General features: G+C 39.6%; 1 protein-coding gene and 1 long non-coding RNA gene across 8 annotated transcripts in view; one reads left to right on the forward strand and one right to left on the reverse strand.

Moving 5' to 3' along the window:
* The window catches only part of LOC100741458 (voltage-dependent T-type calcium channel subunit alpha-1G), a 109,139-nt gene that overhangs the window by 59,191 nt on the left and 33,247 nt on the right, over window positions 1–16,701 (reverse strand). For 5 of the 7 annotated variants that reach the window (XM_033319716.1, XM_033319719.1, XM_024366263.2 and 2 more), the window contains exons 3-6: window positions 15,439–15,572; window positions 13,213–13,310; window positions 11,049–11,220; window positions 5,462–5,500 (exon numbers count right to left, since the gene is read on the reverse strand). In XM_033319716.1, coding sequence (XP_033175607.1) covers window positions 5,462–5,500; window positions 11,049–11,220; window positions 13,213–13,310; window positions 15,439–15,572 — 443 coding nt within the window. The remainder of the gene's footprint in view (window positions 1–5,461; window positions 5,501–11,048; window positions 11,221–13,212; window positions 13,311–15,438; window positions 15,573–16,701) is intronic. The other 2 variants (XM_033319718.1, XM_024366265.2) reach the window with 1 other exon arrangement.
* On the forward strand, window positions 11,213–12,044 carry LOC117151434. Its single transcript, XR_004461356.1, has 2 exons — window positions 11,213–11,615; window positions 11,715–12,044. It is a non-coding gene; the product is annotated as an uncharacterized LOC117151434 (long non-coding RNA).

Below are 16,701 nucleotides of genomic sequence, written 5' to 3' on the forward strand. Positions count from 1 at the left end.
GTTCGCGTGGATTATTTTCCATGTTACACGTACGACAACGACAACGACAAGCGTATAAATAGAAAATCGGCCAATTAACGCGTTTCCACGGCGAGTTATGCGAAATTAATCGACATCGATACGAATTTCCAGTAAATTCAAATTCTGTCGATGCATCGAATCATACGGTGGCATCGTCACCGCGCGGATTAAACATATTAGAGGCATCGATCATCGTATCGCAACTGAAACACTCTGTAATAATTCAATTGTCATTTTAAATTTCAGCGGCAGGGCACACGTTCGAACCAACCGGTACGCGCTAGTTAGATCAATATCGCGTCCCTTCAAGTAAATCATAGAGAACAGCATGCGAAAACACGCGACATAAACTGGAAATCCTCGAATTTATTCGGGGCCGCTCGCCTAAAGCGAAATTATTAACAGCGTTATAAACCTCATGAAATATCGTTCAGGCGAATATATCGGTGGGCGATTCGTCCTACGTTTCTGTTTTCTGGCCAAGTTGTTGCACCATGCAAAAACCAGTGTCGCTATTTGAAAACGAGAATCTAACGTTCTAGAACATGTTAAAGGAGTATTTCCATTAAAGGCAGTCGATCTTTCGACCCGCGAGAGAAATTATTGGAAAATTTCAGAAGGCAAAAAGAGTAATTTTCGAGGCTTTGAAATTTCCGATATCGCTTAAGATAAATTTGAATAATCCGTTCTTTCTGTATCGTTCGTTTTATAATTTGGTTACTCGCGTTTCCACGTAGAAAAACATTTTCCCCGTATTATACTAATACCTTTATATTCATAATCGGCATATATCCGAGCTTTTTTGTCGCGTATTTCCAAAAAGAAGAAAAAAATCTTCTCTCCGCGAGATTGAGCGCGCAAAGATTGAAAAGTAAAGGCGAAAGTTTAATCCGAAGCAGATATAAATAGAGATCGATCGATATCTGAAATTTTAAGGAACTTTAGACTGCTGATAGACGAGCGAAAAGCGTGAAAATTATAGCGCGCTGATTACGCGCCGAAAATCAGCAACACGTGTACTCCACGAGTTTATGAATTTCGAAAGCAATTGAACGATTCTTTCTGAAGAAATATCGTATCGATAAAAACAAGAATAGAATAATATCATATCGTTTATCTGTAAGTGAAGTATTACTGGAAAGAAAGCTTGGGGAACTATCGTGGAAATTGCTGAAAAATTAGAAATTAAATTAGAAACGAGCAATTTAGCAAGGATATTTTGAAAACTTTGAACTTTAAGGGTATAAAATAAGGAAAGGTCAGGCTTTCCAAGCCACCAAATGGAAATACTCCCTTAAGCACCGATCTTTCGCTAACACGATAACGCATCGAACGATTTTGCATCCGCAATGGCGCACGTGCACCCATCGGGCTAACCTTAATGCACGTGTTCCAGACCCAAGACATTGCACAGCTACGTTATGTGCTCGCTGTATGCTCGTGATGGTGCTGAACGTGCTTTTCATAAAAAAAAGGAAAAAAATGAAATAAGAATTAAAAAAAAAAAAGGTAAGGGGCAGCTAATCGAACGTGTAACGAGGCTGTCGTTGCATTGAATGCGTAAGTGTGCGGGTGCGTAGAGATTGTTCTTGCGTGACCGTACGATCGTGCTAGCCACTACAATATACAGCTTCACGGGCGTTTGGAAAATACACCTAAAATAAACATTACATATTTTATAAATAATATATTTGTTCGCGTTGAAATCTCTGAGGTGCGCGGAATCGATCGGAAGAGCGTGACGTTGCTCTCGGAAGTTTCTCTAGATTTTTAGTAATATCTAGGGATTTTAAGTTTAACCATCTCTAGTATTTTTCGTATATCCCATTGTTTCAATCGTATTTGAATTTAAATCGACCATTCGATATCAACGTGTTTCTTTTTCTTTGTGAAATATTGGATAAGCAAAATGCTATTGTATAGCGATGTACATATCTCGCGGTAAATGTTTATTACATCGATCGATATTTGCCTATCGGCTGGGGAAAACGAGAACGTATTGTTTAAAAATGGCCACTCGTTGAGTGAGACGAGCGAACTCGTTGCGGAAGTTTAATAATTACACACGTACGGGGAAGAGTAAATATATCTGCTACTATGAACTACTGTGAACTCACGCTCACTAGTAAGAACCGTTTCTAGACTTTTATCACGTGCCTTGGTTTTACGCACTGCTATTCGCAACCAGAGGTAGCTCTTCCCTTTGTCCACGCAACGAAGATACTTCGATCTACTCGTATTATATTTAGCCGAATAAAGTAAAGATTCGTTTGATTTGATAAAACAAAGACCAGCTTTGATCGACAAATTAATTGGCAACAACTAACAAGCATCGAGACACGAACCGCGTAGAAATCCGATCGATCGCGACTCTAAATTTTATTAATTTTTTTAATCTCAATTTAAACAAATACACGATCGATGTTCGATTCCGGAACAAGAAGTAACTTACTTCCACAAGTTGGTTTATCATAAGATAAGACTAAAATAATACGAACAACGATATAGAGTTGTAGGATGAAATTAAAAAATAACATTTCTAACACGATGATCGTGTTTTCTTTTTTCCTCTGTAATTTTCAATTTACGAAGTTTATCGATGTGGCTTCCGATTTATGTTACGAAGAAACTGTAACAACTGAACGGAAATGTTGAAGAGAATTTCTGCCTAGACATTCTGTTGCTCCTTGAACCTATCAATTTATAACTCGCCGATTAAAAACAGACAAACGCGTACGTTTCGAAGATACCAAGGGAAAGACAAACTAAGATTTCCTCGACGTTACACCAACGTTATTTTCCAAGAATCGTGTTATTGCGTGGCTGTAGCTTTCACGACCAAATATATCTACCTACCGCGGCTCAAAAGTCTTAGGACATCTTTTATTCTTAGCACAACTTCGTTATCCGATTTCAATTACAAACTTTAATTTGCACGCGCAATTTATTAAAATTCTTAGTAAAATACCTTTATTCCATTTTAACTTAATTCCAATTACTTATTTACGATTATATAATTAATTGTATTAATTACTCGATTCTTTCTCCGTTTACAACGTAATAAAATCTACCAAAACTTTCGAGCTGGCGTGTACATCCGATCAATTCTTTGCGATTGAAAAATCTTCGTCGCATCTTTGTAGATTCCACTGAAACCGCGGCATTTCGAATCGACCAGAAAAAAATGACGAATATTTATACGAAGGAAAACGACGCAAGAAACGACGTTCGTACGATTCCATCGTCGTGACGGTGAAGTACAAAGGATTAGCGACACGGTACGCGTGACGCACAAAGGGACGTTTGTTGGCAGCGCGCGTCGCGTCGCGTCGGTCAAGTTTCACGTCCGACTACGCATCCAATGAAACCGCAGCCTGAAGAAACATGCCGTACATGGAACACGCCGTACGTGCGCTCGCTTGCACCCCGATCTAAAAGCTTCGCTGAAGCTGGATGGCGCGGCGGCTGGGAATACGGTGCTGCGCGGCGCGGCGCGGCGCGGCGGCAAGCCGAAAAGTATGTATACTACGCGTACATACGTAACACGTAGCCGGTGCAGAAGTCGATAAACGATTCAAAATAGCTGCTACGTAAACCAGGGTGAGGAAAGAGAAAGATAGAGAGACAGTGGTAGTAGATCGGGCTGCTTAATTAGCTCCGGGATGGATTTGGAGCTGCGGGAAGAGAAGAGGCTCGTTGGTGTACCTAAAGCACGAGGAGCAGCTTAAACGGTGTGAATCGAGGAGCGAGTGAAAGTGGGCAGAACGGATGGGAAAGCGGCGTTTCCCGCGAAAATTATACATATTGGAAAGCGTGTACGGGCCGCGGAAGTCTCGAAGCAGAACTGGATCTTTTCAAATAAACTTCATCCTACTCTCTCAACGGCCGTTTGCTATTGTTCGGTGGTTGAATGACCAGCGAGAACACAGAGGACGACGGGAACAAAGCGCTAGGAAAATAAATGGGATTTGGAATATACGTACACGGCTGGAGTAAGAGCGAACGCGAGAGAGAAAAACAGACTGAGAAGGGGGGAAAACTCTCTGGCCGATGTTCTGCAGTGAATAACAAGTTGGGAGACGGCAGGCGACATCACGCAGATCTCGTACAATTGTAATAACAATGAGTATACGGAGTTGTACGGAGATATCGTTTCATCGTGTTAATTAAACTCTCGAGATGGAGAGCGGAAGCCTAGGAGAGACGTAGACAGATCTATAGAGATAGACAACCAGATGGGAAGGTGAAAGGGATGGAAGAAGCGGAATGAGGATGTTTGGGGATGTGTGTGTCAGAGCGATGGCAGATATCGAGACCAAGAGGAGAGAGGAGAGAGAACATCGATCTTCTTTTCGTGCACTGAAAGAAAGGAAGAATCTTGAAATAAAGTTTCGAAAGTACGCCGCGTTCTCAGACACGAAGAAGGAAAGACAATCGAGCTCGACACTTTGTGCGAAGTATATAATATAATAAATGTATAAGTATGTAGGTACACATATATAGTAATTTTCATAGTAAAAGTTAAGATCGTTCACATTCGTGTCGTACGTTCCAAGCTGCGTACGTTGCAAACGACATATATGTACACAATGGCCGGATACTGCGGTAACCGCAGCGTCGGGTTATGACACGAGTATACAAAACGACGGTACACGACAGATTAGAGACGCAGAGACGGGTAAAATACCGTTTCGAAATAGCTTCTGTGCCGCTCTGTGTTTCAAGAGGTCCTCGTTCTTTATTAATCTTCCGTTCATTGGATCAGTTTGAACGTGCATTCGCAGTCCCGTCCATAAGTCACTCGGATTACTTGTTTATTTTCAAACGTAATTATCGTTGAACGCTTGCGTCGCCTAATAAATATCGGACCACGTTCGCGGCAAATTTAACGAGCAATCGAAATAGCATCCGTGATTAAAGTCTCTTAAAAATTTCGATCCTTTTCGATGGAATAAAAATTACGTACGTAACGTTCCGGTATTACGCCGTATGGCATAGCAACAACAACGAGAATTGATTAATACATTTTTAGGAAGAACGCTGAATTTACGATAAAACGTTGCAAGTATAGCACGAAACGTTTCTATGTGTATCGCGTTATGAGTGACCGGTGATTTATGGACGGTTAGGTAGATAACTGTAGCATCCGTTGAATGTTCATTATCTTTTTATTACTTTCGAAATTCGAAATAGTATTTTATTCACCTCTGGACAAGGTGGCATGCTCTATGCTTGGTACACACTATAAATACATTTGTACACTCGTACCGTGATCAAGAACAAACAGAGAGATAAATATATACATATGCACGTGACGTATGCATGTATATACATATATGCACACATGGATGCACGCCTATGCATATTATGTGATTTATATAGATTTAGATATGTATATAGATATATTATGCATAGCACATTGTTCTCTACTAGAGCTTACTAAATGCGTGATCGAACCGAGTACTCGTCCGAGAGTAACCTGCAACAGCGAAACAATAGCCTGTCACTGCCCCCTAAGGTGGTCATGTACTTACGTCTAATGTCTAGCTTTCTTTTCTATCTTTTTCTTGTCATTTTCTATCTTGTTCTTTTTGCTTATGGGACAAAGAGAGGGGGAAAAAAATAGAACGATCGATCTTTTGATCGATCTTTGCTTTTCCTGTCTCCGCTAGGCTGGTATCGCTACTATTGAAACAAAAGTCAAAGATATTTCGTTAAGTCGATTACGTACTAAATGAGAAATTCATTGACGACTCGATGAAAGTTGATTTTAACGCAATTTATTTCACTCGGACACGATTTTCTTTTTAAAAAGAGATTCTGTAATAAAATATTATTCTGTGATATTATTCTACAATGTATATTATTTTCTACATGGCAGGATACTTTATACAGAGCGGCGAGACAAGGTCGAAAAACTTCGTCTTATTCAATGGTTAAAGCCACGTGTCGAACGTAGATTGAAATATCAAGTATCGAATATTATCAACATTTTTCTACGAATGGTATGCCATATATTCGAATTCTAATCGAATTAGCGATATTATCATGCAACGATACTCTGCTACGATATTTTCTCGCTATATGGAAATGTTTAGCTAGAAACGACCATCGAGATCGACCTTATTTTAACTATATTATCGAATAAAAATAAATTTCTTATCCAAACAGGAATTTATTTGCGTAGGTAATGCGCCATTTAGAAAAATGCGTTCAATTATCGACTGTAAAAGTGGCGATACGTTAAGAGTCTTTCGTCTGTATCGATCGAAGTCGAACTTAATCCTATCCGATTATAACCGAATAAAAGTAGCTTTTAGTCGAATCAAACAGAAATTTATTCGCATAGTACCGTGCCTATCGCTCGTCGCTTGAAAATGAAAGTGTGAAATATCGTCCTTCGCTACTGTTTCTATAATTTTGGAATTAATTACTCTAATAAATTATCCCGATAGGTATTTAGAATAACTCGTTACAAACAACGAATAATTATTATCAGAAAGAGTGGAAGAACCGCGAAAGATTCATTTAAATAACCATCTCGCATAAATATTCATGGAAAAAGAATTTGAATAAAGCTCAACTCCGTTTCCGATAAATTAACGTGGGAGACCAGAGTTATTCGTCATTTCGATTGATTGTCACATTTTGTATTCATAATTCGGCTGCAGAATGACAGACAGATTTATTCGAGCGGTTACACGGTATGCGTTGCTTTTACTAAATAACTGTTTGCTACAACTGTTTGCTTTGTAAATCGTTGTTCTTACTATTTATCGCTACTCTGACGTAACTTTACACTTAAAATACAGCATAATCGTAGCAAACGAATCGAACCGAATATGTCTAATTAAAAATAAAAAAAAGAAAGCTTATAGGAGAAAATTTTGCAATATTCAACGACATCTTTTACTTCACATATACGCGGTATTATTATTCCCACTATCGTGTTAATAATTTTCAGATAATTACTCTTGTGCCACAGGATGATAGATCTTGTTAAGCAGCAGACAATTTCCCAGTACTTCTTCCTAAATTGACTCGCAACACAGATACAACCTGACCCAGTTGCTGCTATCTCCCTACAGAGCATATCATTGTCAAGTTTCTGCTACGCCGACATAACCTAGTCACCTGGTCTTCGATAGAACATAAATATTCTTTCAACTTGTACGAAGATTAATTTCGCTGATCGATCGAAACACGTATTTAAAACAACGATGATATTTTTCCATCGTAATAATAATTAAACAGAAGTAAAGGTTCTCGATCAAAGGATAACCACGACCATAACCTTGCCATTATTCACCACTCTGTATAAAGCAGTAGTTGTAACGCGAAAAATGGCCCGATATAAAAACCGTTTAAACACGGCAGTGAAACGCGCGAAAGCGGTTATAAAACATTTAACTGTAACCTCGACGAGCGCGTGTGTTGAGGTCCGTTTTAAATAGTTTGCCCGTTCATTAGCAATTCCCCCTGTTTCTCGTCCAGCCACCGACATATACGTATCGTATGTACGAATAAATGAATCCCGCTTTTATGGCTCGGGGACATGCACGAAATATAATACGAGCCGAAAATTTCTCTCTTTTTCGATCGGCAAATTCTCCAACCTGCATTCTCGTCGTCCGGATTTTAACGAATCGAAAACCTTTCGTTCTAAACTACGTGATTCCTATGGATATACTATATATCGGAAAATACGTCTATGAATAGGAATCAAGTTGAAAAGTAGAGGGGAGGGGGAGGGGCGTACAGAGACACAGAGAAGAAGGGTGAAGAAAGAAGAGTACAAGGTGATTCATGAATGCGTGGTGTCCATTCTTCAGGGGCTGAGCGTGCACATGGAAATAAACAGAGAACGTCGTACGAACGTGACGATGTATTCTACGTATCTTAGTTTTCCAGTTGACGATTATTCGAACTACGTCGTAAGTGTAACCTGCCTCTGGTATTATCGTTGGACCATGTCGATTCTCGGTTACGCGAAATCTCCACGATACATTTACTCGCTAGCCTGTACGCTGAGATTGTAAATAACGCAGAGTGAAATAAAAGAGAAAAATATTTGCCTCGGCACGCGCAACCGTACATGTTTTATCATCGACTGTATATAACATACAATAGCGAAGAAAAGGAAATTTAAAATTGATACGCTATGAATTTTAATAACTTTTGTATTAAAAACGTTTGACTGTATTGGTAACAGACATCTATTCTATGCTATATATCGTGCTGATTCGTTTACGTTACTTAGACGCGAATCCATTTTGGAAAATTACGTCGACCTCACGCGCTTCTTAGTTTATAAACCTTTTTTCGTCCGCCGCTGTAGCCGAAACGACGTTTCTCGTGACCTAAAGCTGACGAGCAATACCGATCGATTTGAATCGAGTAGAACTTCGGTCGGTCGATATCCTACGCACTCGTGCAGGTTCATTATTATTCCGAAGGCGGAAAGATAAAAATTCGAAACTTTATACAGATGAAGTAAAAATTGGCTGTGCGCGTGTGTGTACAGGCAACGATAAAGCGCGCAGTGTGCACACGCATTGAGATACGAAGCAGACGTTTTGAACATTTTATTCGATCATCCGTAACTGGAAAATTAAAATACTTGGGATGTACGTTCACACGATGCTTTTTTATTTATTTATTTATTTAATGCTGCCAATTTTCATCCTCACTTAAAGCATGGACGTGTATTTACAAATCACCCTGTATATATATCGTGTGAGAGAAGAGGTGCGGAAAGAACGAGCGAAGAAAGAAATCGCAGCGGAGAGAGAACTTCAATTTACTCGAAGCGATACCTTGCCACGACAACTCGAGCTATATGTATATCGCCATGCATCTTCAGCATACTGCGTGAAAACGAACCGTACTGAAATATTCTTTTAGAAAGAGGATGCACTCACGTATATACGTACGCGTCCGTTGTCCGTATCAAGCTTTTCAGCACGTCCTTTCTTTTTTCTTTTTCTTTCTCATTTAATGGAACTATCAGACGGCGAAAGCTTCAGTGCTAAGGGCATGCGAAGAAAAGTATCTTGTATGTTTTTCCTAAATCCAAAATTGACTTTGGCCGAAAATCACATGGCGAAATAATATCCAGATGGAGAGAATGCTTCCAAATAAACGCGAGTATCCAAATCATTTTTTGCGCAAATCTTTCGTGGATGTACCGTATTCGTTGCACGAAACACTTTGAAACACGTCGTTCTATGTATTATCGCGTTGGCAATTAGATAGTATTGACAAAATCCGTAATCACTCAGTTGCCAACCCGATATATCAAACGTATTTTATATTAAAATCTGCTACATGTTCGTACACATCGTACGATATCATTTTCATTGACATCGTAACGAGACTGGATGATCGTGATCGTATAAAAGAAGATATTTATCGCAAACATGAAACTTGAAAGCGATCTAAAAATTTACACGTTGCACGTAAATGTGCTACATATCGCGTCCATATATTACGTGTTTTATTTCCGCAATTTCATCGACGCTGTAACGAAACGCAACTTTCATGGTGATACTGGTGAAATCTCATACCAATCTGAAAATCTGCATAGAAGTTACAAGATATTTACTGCAGATTTATACTTGGTAAAAAATTCGTATATAAAACGAACGACAGTCCGAAACGCTTAATTAGCGTCGAAGATGACTACGCTAGATACCACGGCTTCGTATCATCGTCTATATCGTCGGCTTCTATGCATTTTCAAATTTCAAATTCAAATTTCAAATTCGTTCAACGTAGTCGCGATACTTATGGTACGCGTGATCGCGGTGCTACGTTAAATTTTCAAAGTGTTACATAACGTACAGGTACTATATTTATAAAATGATCGCACGAACATTGGAATACCTTGACGAACCGCTATACATACGTTTCAGCGTGCATTTTAGAAAAGAGTAACGTTGACCCTTAGCACTGGAAGATCGCCGACGCGAGTTTCCGTGAAGTGCCATGTGAAAATCATCAAGCGAATGGATATCGGTATACGTAAAGCCGAAAATAAATGAGCGTGAAGAGGTGGATGTAAAATATCTGATAACGAACGATGTCGGCTATGTAACACGGAAGCGGCGCGGGATTCTTCGCGAGAACCTCGTGATTCGCTATAAAGTAGGGCACACACCGGTCACGGAAATTCCCTAACTATACGCGACGCCGTTTAAACCGGGAATAAAACAAGGTCGAAGAAAAATATTCGCAAAGTGGTCGACGTTCATCGATCGCTTTGCGTCTCTCAGTCAAACTTTACGGAACTGTCATCGGCGTCGTAGAAACTGGTCGAGGAATAGGATATTTCCAATCGAAATTGACACACAGAGAACGCGTATGTTAAGTTAAAGGACGTTGACGAGCAAGACGCGTCGATCTGCAATTGCGAAAAGTTTGTGAAACACGAATAAAAACGAAAGATGTCGGCGAGTTTCGTGATTACACTTGTCAAAGCGTGGAAATTCGTGTGGCAAATATACGTGGGGAAAAAAGATGAAAGCGCAAAACAGCTGATTCGCAGACAGCAATTGGAAATGCACGCGTGCGCGTCCGATGGCTGAGTTAATACTTATCCAGACGTGCGTTCGTGTATTGCACCATCTTCTGGAAATAGAGTACGGCCGACGTTTATCTCAAACGCAATGCAGCCTAGCGTACGCCGCGTGTTAAACGTTGACTCTCGACGATTACGTGGGGGAAGCAAGAAAGAGCGGATCAAAAAGAGAGAAGCGAGGTGGTAGAAGCAAGACAAAGACGAAAGTCAGAGTGAAACAGTAAGATAGAGAGGGTAAGAGAGAGAGAGAGCAAGAGGATAAGAGAGAGAGAGAGTGAGAGGGAGGGAAAAGAGAATAGAGAAGAAAATGCGGAATCGATGCGAGTTTAAGCGTAATAATAAACGAACCAGACGAACTCTGATCGTCTCAGAAACGCATATATGTACGTAGAGAAAAACCAATAAATGAACGAACGACAGAAGACGTATCGTTCGGTTTGAGACTTACTCGGGATATTTGACGTTGGGTAAAGCCTTCAGGAAACAACGTTGACGCAGGATGCCCTCCCACAGTTGCACGCCAACGATACCGAATATAAAGAAGACGAAGAAGCACAGCAGCAGCACGTTGCCCAGCATAGGAAGAGTGTCGAGTAAAAGCATCACTAGTATCCGCATACCTGTTGGAAAAAGAAAGACGAAATAGTGGCAAGAACAGCGACACTCGAGTCTCCTTTTAAAACAAGTCTCGGCTGTTCGCTATGATCGCGGCGCAATCGTATCGTCTAGTTTCACCGACAGCGTGACAAATACAGGATTTCTTTGTTTACAGAGCAAGTCAGGAAAGTATTCGAAGACTCGAAGAAAGCTTTTATAAACGTAATTGCGCTTAGGCGAGAGATTTTCAAATTTCGTTGATATCGTGGTGAGATCAGCGCGATTACATCGGTCAATTTTGAAACGAATCTGGAAACGTAGGCTAGAAGCTATATTTATTGCAAGATATCTTTTAGCAGAGATCGTGAAGGCATTTCAACGATCAATTGTCCATTGTGTCGGTAAATCTCGATACTCGGTGAGACCATTTTTAATACTTTTCGCTTCTTTTCGTTTTTTCTTTTTTTTTTTTTATATATCGATAATATCATATACCTTCATTTTTAATATCTTGTAGCTTCTATATACGTCAGTCGTATCTGATTACGTCGCTAATGAAATTTCAAAACGTTTAATATCGCACGGACGATATAATATATCGGCGAAAGATTTCTATAAACGTTCAAATACTTTCGTGAGCCATTGTACGTCACTGGAGGAAGAATAATGTCATCCGGATACGGCGCTAAATAGAGATGTGCGCGAAAAAGTGGGAAATCACGAGGCGAGAAAAGCGAAGGACTTGTTACAGGCGGAACACTCAAATATAGTGTATCGCGGTTCTAAATCGATCCGCTCATTATTTGTTCATCTGGATCGTTCAGGAATAAATCTTCTTTCAAGTTCATTCATGTTAAGCTTACATCTATATCCTACTATATATAATCGTTGCGGGCCGAGAAAAATGTAAATTCGATCGAACAGAGAACGTCGGATCTTCTTTTCACGCGATTTTATTTAAAGAAGCTGCAATCGCGGCTGCAACGTAAAGAGTATCGAAAGAGAAACGAGTCGAGTGCTTGAGTGGAAAAAAGAAAAAAAAGAAAAACACTGGCAAATATTTTTCAACGGACGCCGGATATAACAAGTTCGTAAATTTGGAAAAATTGATCGATCGGTGCGTGTATTAACTGCAAACGTAGCGTACGAACGAATAATGCGACCGCGTTACACGGCGATCCTCCGCGTTAAAATACATCGAAATTTGAAACGAATGTTTTCAGCGTGGCAAATCCATTGCGGGAAATGAGAATTTTTGTTGCGACTAATTTTGCTATTATCGCGATCAATTAGAATTTTTCCCTGTAATTAAATACTTGGAAGATGGTAGTCGTCGTAAATAGAACGTTTATGAATATGCAAGTGTTTATAAATAAATATGAACGTCTACCGGTTATGTAAGTTTGAGAAACGGCGTGAGAAGCGACTACAAGTAAGTTAGAAAAGAATATGTAAGTAAGAAATTCTTGGCTCTCCTTTAAAATTCAAATCGCGTTACGACAAAAACTCCCCTTCATGGCGGTACGCGATAAACAGAAGGAAAGAATTTTATCTGGTGATTTGGATTAGCTTAGGGACCAATTTATGTTCGATTGCACACGCTTCCAACGAGAATCAATTTTCTTGTAAACAAAGCTCCGTAGGATAAAACTTTATTTGTTCTTTCCCGACTTATTTTTGAACGAAGAACCATCTTCCCTCGGCAATACCCTATGCCTTTGGATTCCGATTCACCTTGCACATGATCGGTATAACGACAAATATTCTCTCTCTTTTATTTCTTTTTTTCTTCTCCTTTTTTTTTTTTTTTTTTTGAAACGGATAAATTTATTCGGTATATTTTATTCGATCAGAATTTTGGCCAGAAAGATCGAAGCAAATAAATGTCGCGAACGTTGGTTCGCTTGGATATACGTACGCGCGATTTATATATTTGCCGTCTATTATGAAAATTGTTTATCGTAAAAGTCAGCGTTTTTCAACGTACACAACCAGTTGTATTTTTGTATACTCACTTGGAATCCTGTTGATGGCACGTAGAGGTCTCAAGACTCTTATAGTCCTTATGGCCGATAAATTCATGTTTTCCACGTTCAAACAATATTCCAGAGCACTGAAATAGAATAATCGAACATAGAATTTTTCTTCTTTGTCGAACATTTCGTTCCGATCGCAAATATTTATTCCACGCCAAGGCGTTGTTTTTCTGTCGAATATTTAGTAAACTCTGGTGGCAAGGTTGGCAAAAATGAAGATATAAATTCCATTTAGACCGAATCCGTTCAAAACGTTCGAAATTGAATAAGCATTCGTCAATCAGAATTCTGCGATGTTAGGTGAAAATGAAATTAGATTGCTGAAAGCAACGTGTTGTACGTGCTCCCCTCTTATAATTGAATTTTATCCCAAGTAAATTTATTTATAAACGAACACGCGTAACTACGAATTCCCCAAATGTTTCACACCAACTCGTACGCGTTTCTACGTGTCTGTTGCGTTCAGAATTGTAAGAAAGGAAAACCTACGTAGAACGAAAAGCCGTAGTCGATTTGAAGGATAATCGAAGAAAGGAAATATTTCGTTGCCTTCGAGCTACATTTTCAATTATAAAACAGAATGAACGTGATACTGGGAAACACGGCTGGCTCGCGTAAAATTGAATAAGAGTTTAGCGGTTTATCAATTTCACGAGCTCCTAAGTACCTCGATGGAACCTGTGCGATTAACTTTACCCGCGTGACACCGTTCAATCCGCGAAACTTTATTTCACGGAAAACTTGCCACGAAGTACGTTCCGACCTCCATAGCTTCGAACCAACCACCGAATTAAGGGAAACTTTCGCGCAACTTGCTCGTTCGTTATACCAAAATAAAAATTCCACACGAATAAACGCCAACTCTATTCATTCCCCATATCCAACTTATTCTCGTATCTTGCTCTTTCTTCGTTCTTCCATTCAATTTCGTTTCCATTATTTCGTTCGTTCGTAAGCTGCTCTCTCGTTCGCCAACGAGACTTATAAAAGTCGATCTATAGCGCAACTATTCTAATCTGTCTGAATAGATTTACGATGCAACTCGGCGTATCTAAATCTCACGGCGACAAAAATTCCGCATAACTGGAGTTCGCGGAGTAAAGTAGTCGAGCGGTTCTTTACGCTGACTGTCGCTTCTTACGAGAATAACCGCAGTTTAATGGACTATAGATTACGTTGATACTTGTGATTAAATATGTTGCAATTAAATACGCTGTACGCAACGTGATTAATCGCGATCAACGATAATCAGGCTGAGCGTTGATATTCTCAATTTGCATGTTTTCAATAATTGGCGAAATAAGAGATCGGATACGGAGATCGTTCAGATTGGTACGATAGCTCTAACATCGAGATAAGATTTCATTGTAATAGATAGGATTTAGGGAAATAGCGGTCTACCGTATCAGAGGGAAATTTTACGCAGCGTCTGATGTAATTGAACTCCGACTAATTGAGTTCACTTATCTACATATGTGTGAACTCTAATTAGTTGAATGAGAAATGGCAGGTCATGAAGCGAATCAGCGAGACAATTCTCGCTGCATGAACTCCAATTATACGTATGTTTGTCCTCCAGTGGATTCAGGTAAATGGAATTTCGCCGAGTATTGTTCGTTCAGACACGGAACCATTCTACTTGTTAGCGACTTTCAGGTTTCATATTCTACCAGGAACCTTTCAGTTCCTAAAAATCTGATTAAATGTTATCGTTAAGGAGAGATTATTCAGATATTTTCCAGCTACGATAAATGGTTCATATTCCGGAAGAATAGAATATTCGAATTATTCTGTCGTGTACGAAACAATAAATGCGGAAACAGCGGCGTGTTTCGTGTTACGCGTGGAATGCGACTGTACATTCCAGAAGGTGATTCGCGAGGAAAGAGCATACGAGTCTGCGAAATAAGAGACGATTAACCCTCGATCCGCACGCTGGGTCGCTTTCGACCAGCGATTTTAACTAATTTTTCAATCTTTCCATACTTTTGTCTAAATTCTGCTTTGCTCTGAAAAAAATTAAATTAACGTAACGATGGGAACTGTCGGACGATATTTCGCATTCTTGAAGGAATATTCAAGAATTTTGGAAAAAATTGTTGCAAACACGACAACCTAGAAAAATCGGCATGAACTTGAACGACCCAGCGAACAGACGACGCGAACAAAGATAAAGTTACAGACGGAGGATTGACGAACACTCACCCAGCCGCTACTATGAAAAAGTCCAATCTGTTCCAGGAGTCAGCGAGATACGTTCCTTTGCCGTAGATGCCCATCGCGACCATTTTGATCGTCATCTCCAGGGCGAAGAAGGCGAAAATGATGTCGTCGAACATCTGTAAGCCAGAAAGCCAGGCTGGCCGATTAGACGACAACACGCTTAACCCGATCGGGCGTAATTGATCAAGGACACTAGAGCAGCAAGTTGCATTAGCTGTCGAACCACCGACTACTGTTCAATCGCGTTTGCTTCCCTTTTCTCTTTGACGTGTGAAACCAAACGTGGAAAGCAGGACAAACAGTGCAATTAATCAATCGCCTCTTGCATCAAGACTTTCGTGCTTTGACATTTTTTTCTCTTTGAAGGAAACTTTCTTCGCGACTCTTCTTTTTCTTCCTTTCGTTTTTCTTCTGGCACGAGCCAGAAAACAAAGATAGGACGAAAATGGGACACGAAGTTTTCCAGAGAATCTGCAGGGACATAGTTTCGCTGGTTTCTCATACCGACGTTAATTTGAATCTTCAGACGTGTAGATTAACGTTCTTAAGCCTCGTAAACCGGTTCGACGATTTTTGATCGAATCCTGCTTTCTTAGTAATCGATTCTCGAAAGCTATGGTAAGCGAAATTTGTTCGAATGCCACGCGAACTTTGTTGTAATATCATTGCGTTGCGATGTGGTTATTTGTAACCGATAGCGCAGACAATAATTTTTCCTCCTCTTTATACAACATCGAATAGCGATAAAACATTTAATTCTATTTGTTCGATCTTGTTAAGTTTTTAATTTAAAATAGACGCGAAAGATCTGTAGCCTTTAGGGGTTGAAATATTTTTCTTTACGTTTGGAAAAAATGAGAGAGAAAATTCGTGATTTGTCGTTTCAATGTTATGTCAAAGATATTCTTAAAACGTTTAAAGATCTTTTCTCACGATCGAAACAAATGGAATTGGAATAACAGAAATCCGGAGGATAACAAAATTAAAATTCAATTTTCATTTATGGATTGCATAATAGAAATTTAATCTTCGAAATAGCGTTTATTGGTTTTTAGAATTTTGATCCATTTTCTCGATTAATCGCTGGATTCGGTGAAATCACGCGTGCATTTTTCGATTCCAGTAATACCGAATATCTTCAAATTCATTTGTAAAATAACAAAACATTTTCCCGTAATATATGGTCGAGCTGTGTATGCAGATTAGCAGATATTAACAATGGGATACACGTGAATGTCAGAGCTG

Source organism: Bombus impatiens, unplaced genomic scaffold (genome assembly GCF_000188095.3).
Source record: "Bombus impatiens unplaced genomic scaffold, BIMP_2.2 scf_0203, whole genome shotgun sequence".
In the NCBI taxonomy this organism is placed as follows: domain Eukaryota; kingdom Metazoa; phylum Arthropoda; class Insecta; order Hymenoptera; family Apidae; genus Bombus; species Bombus impatiens.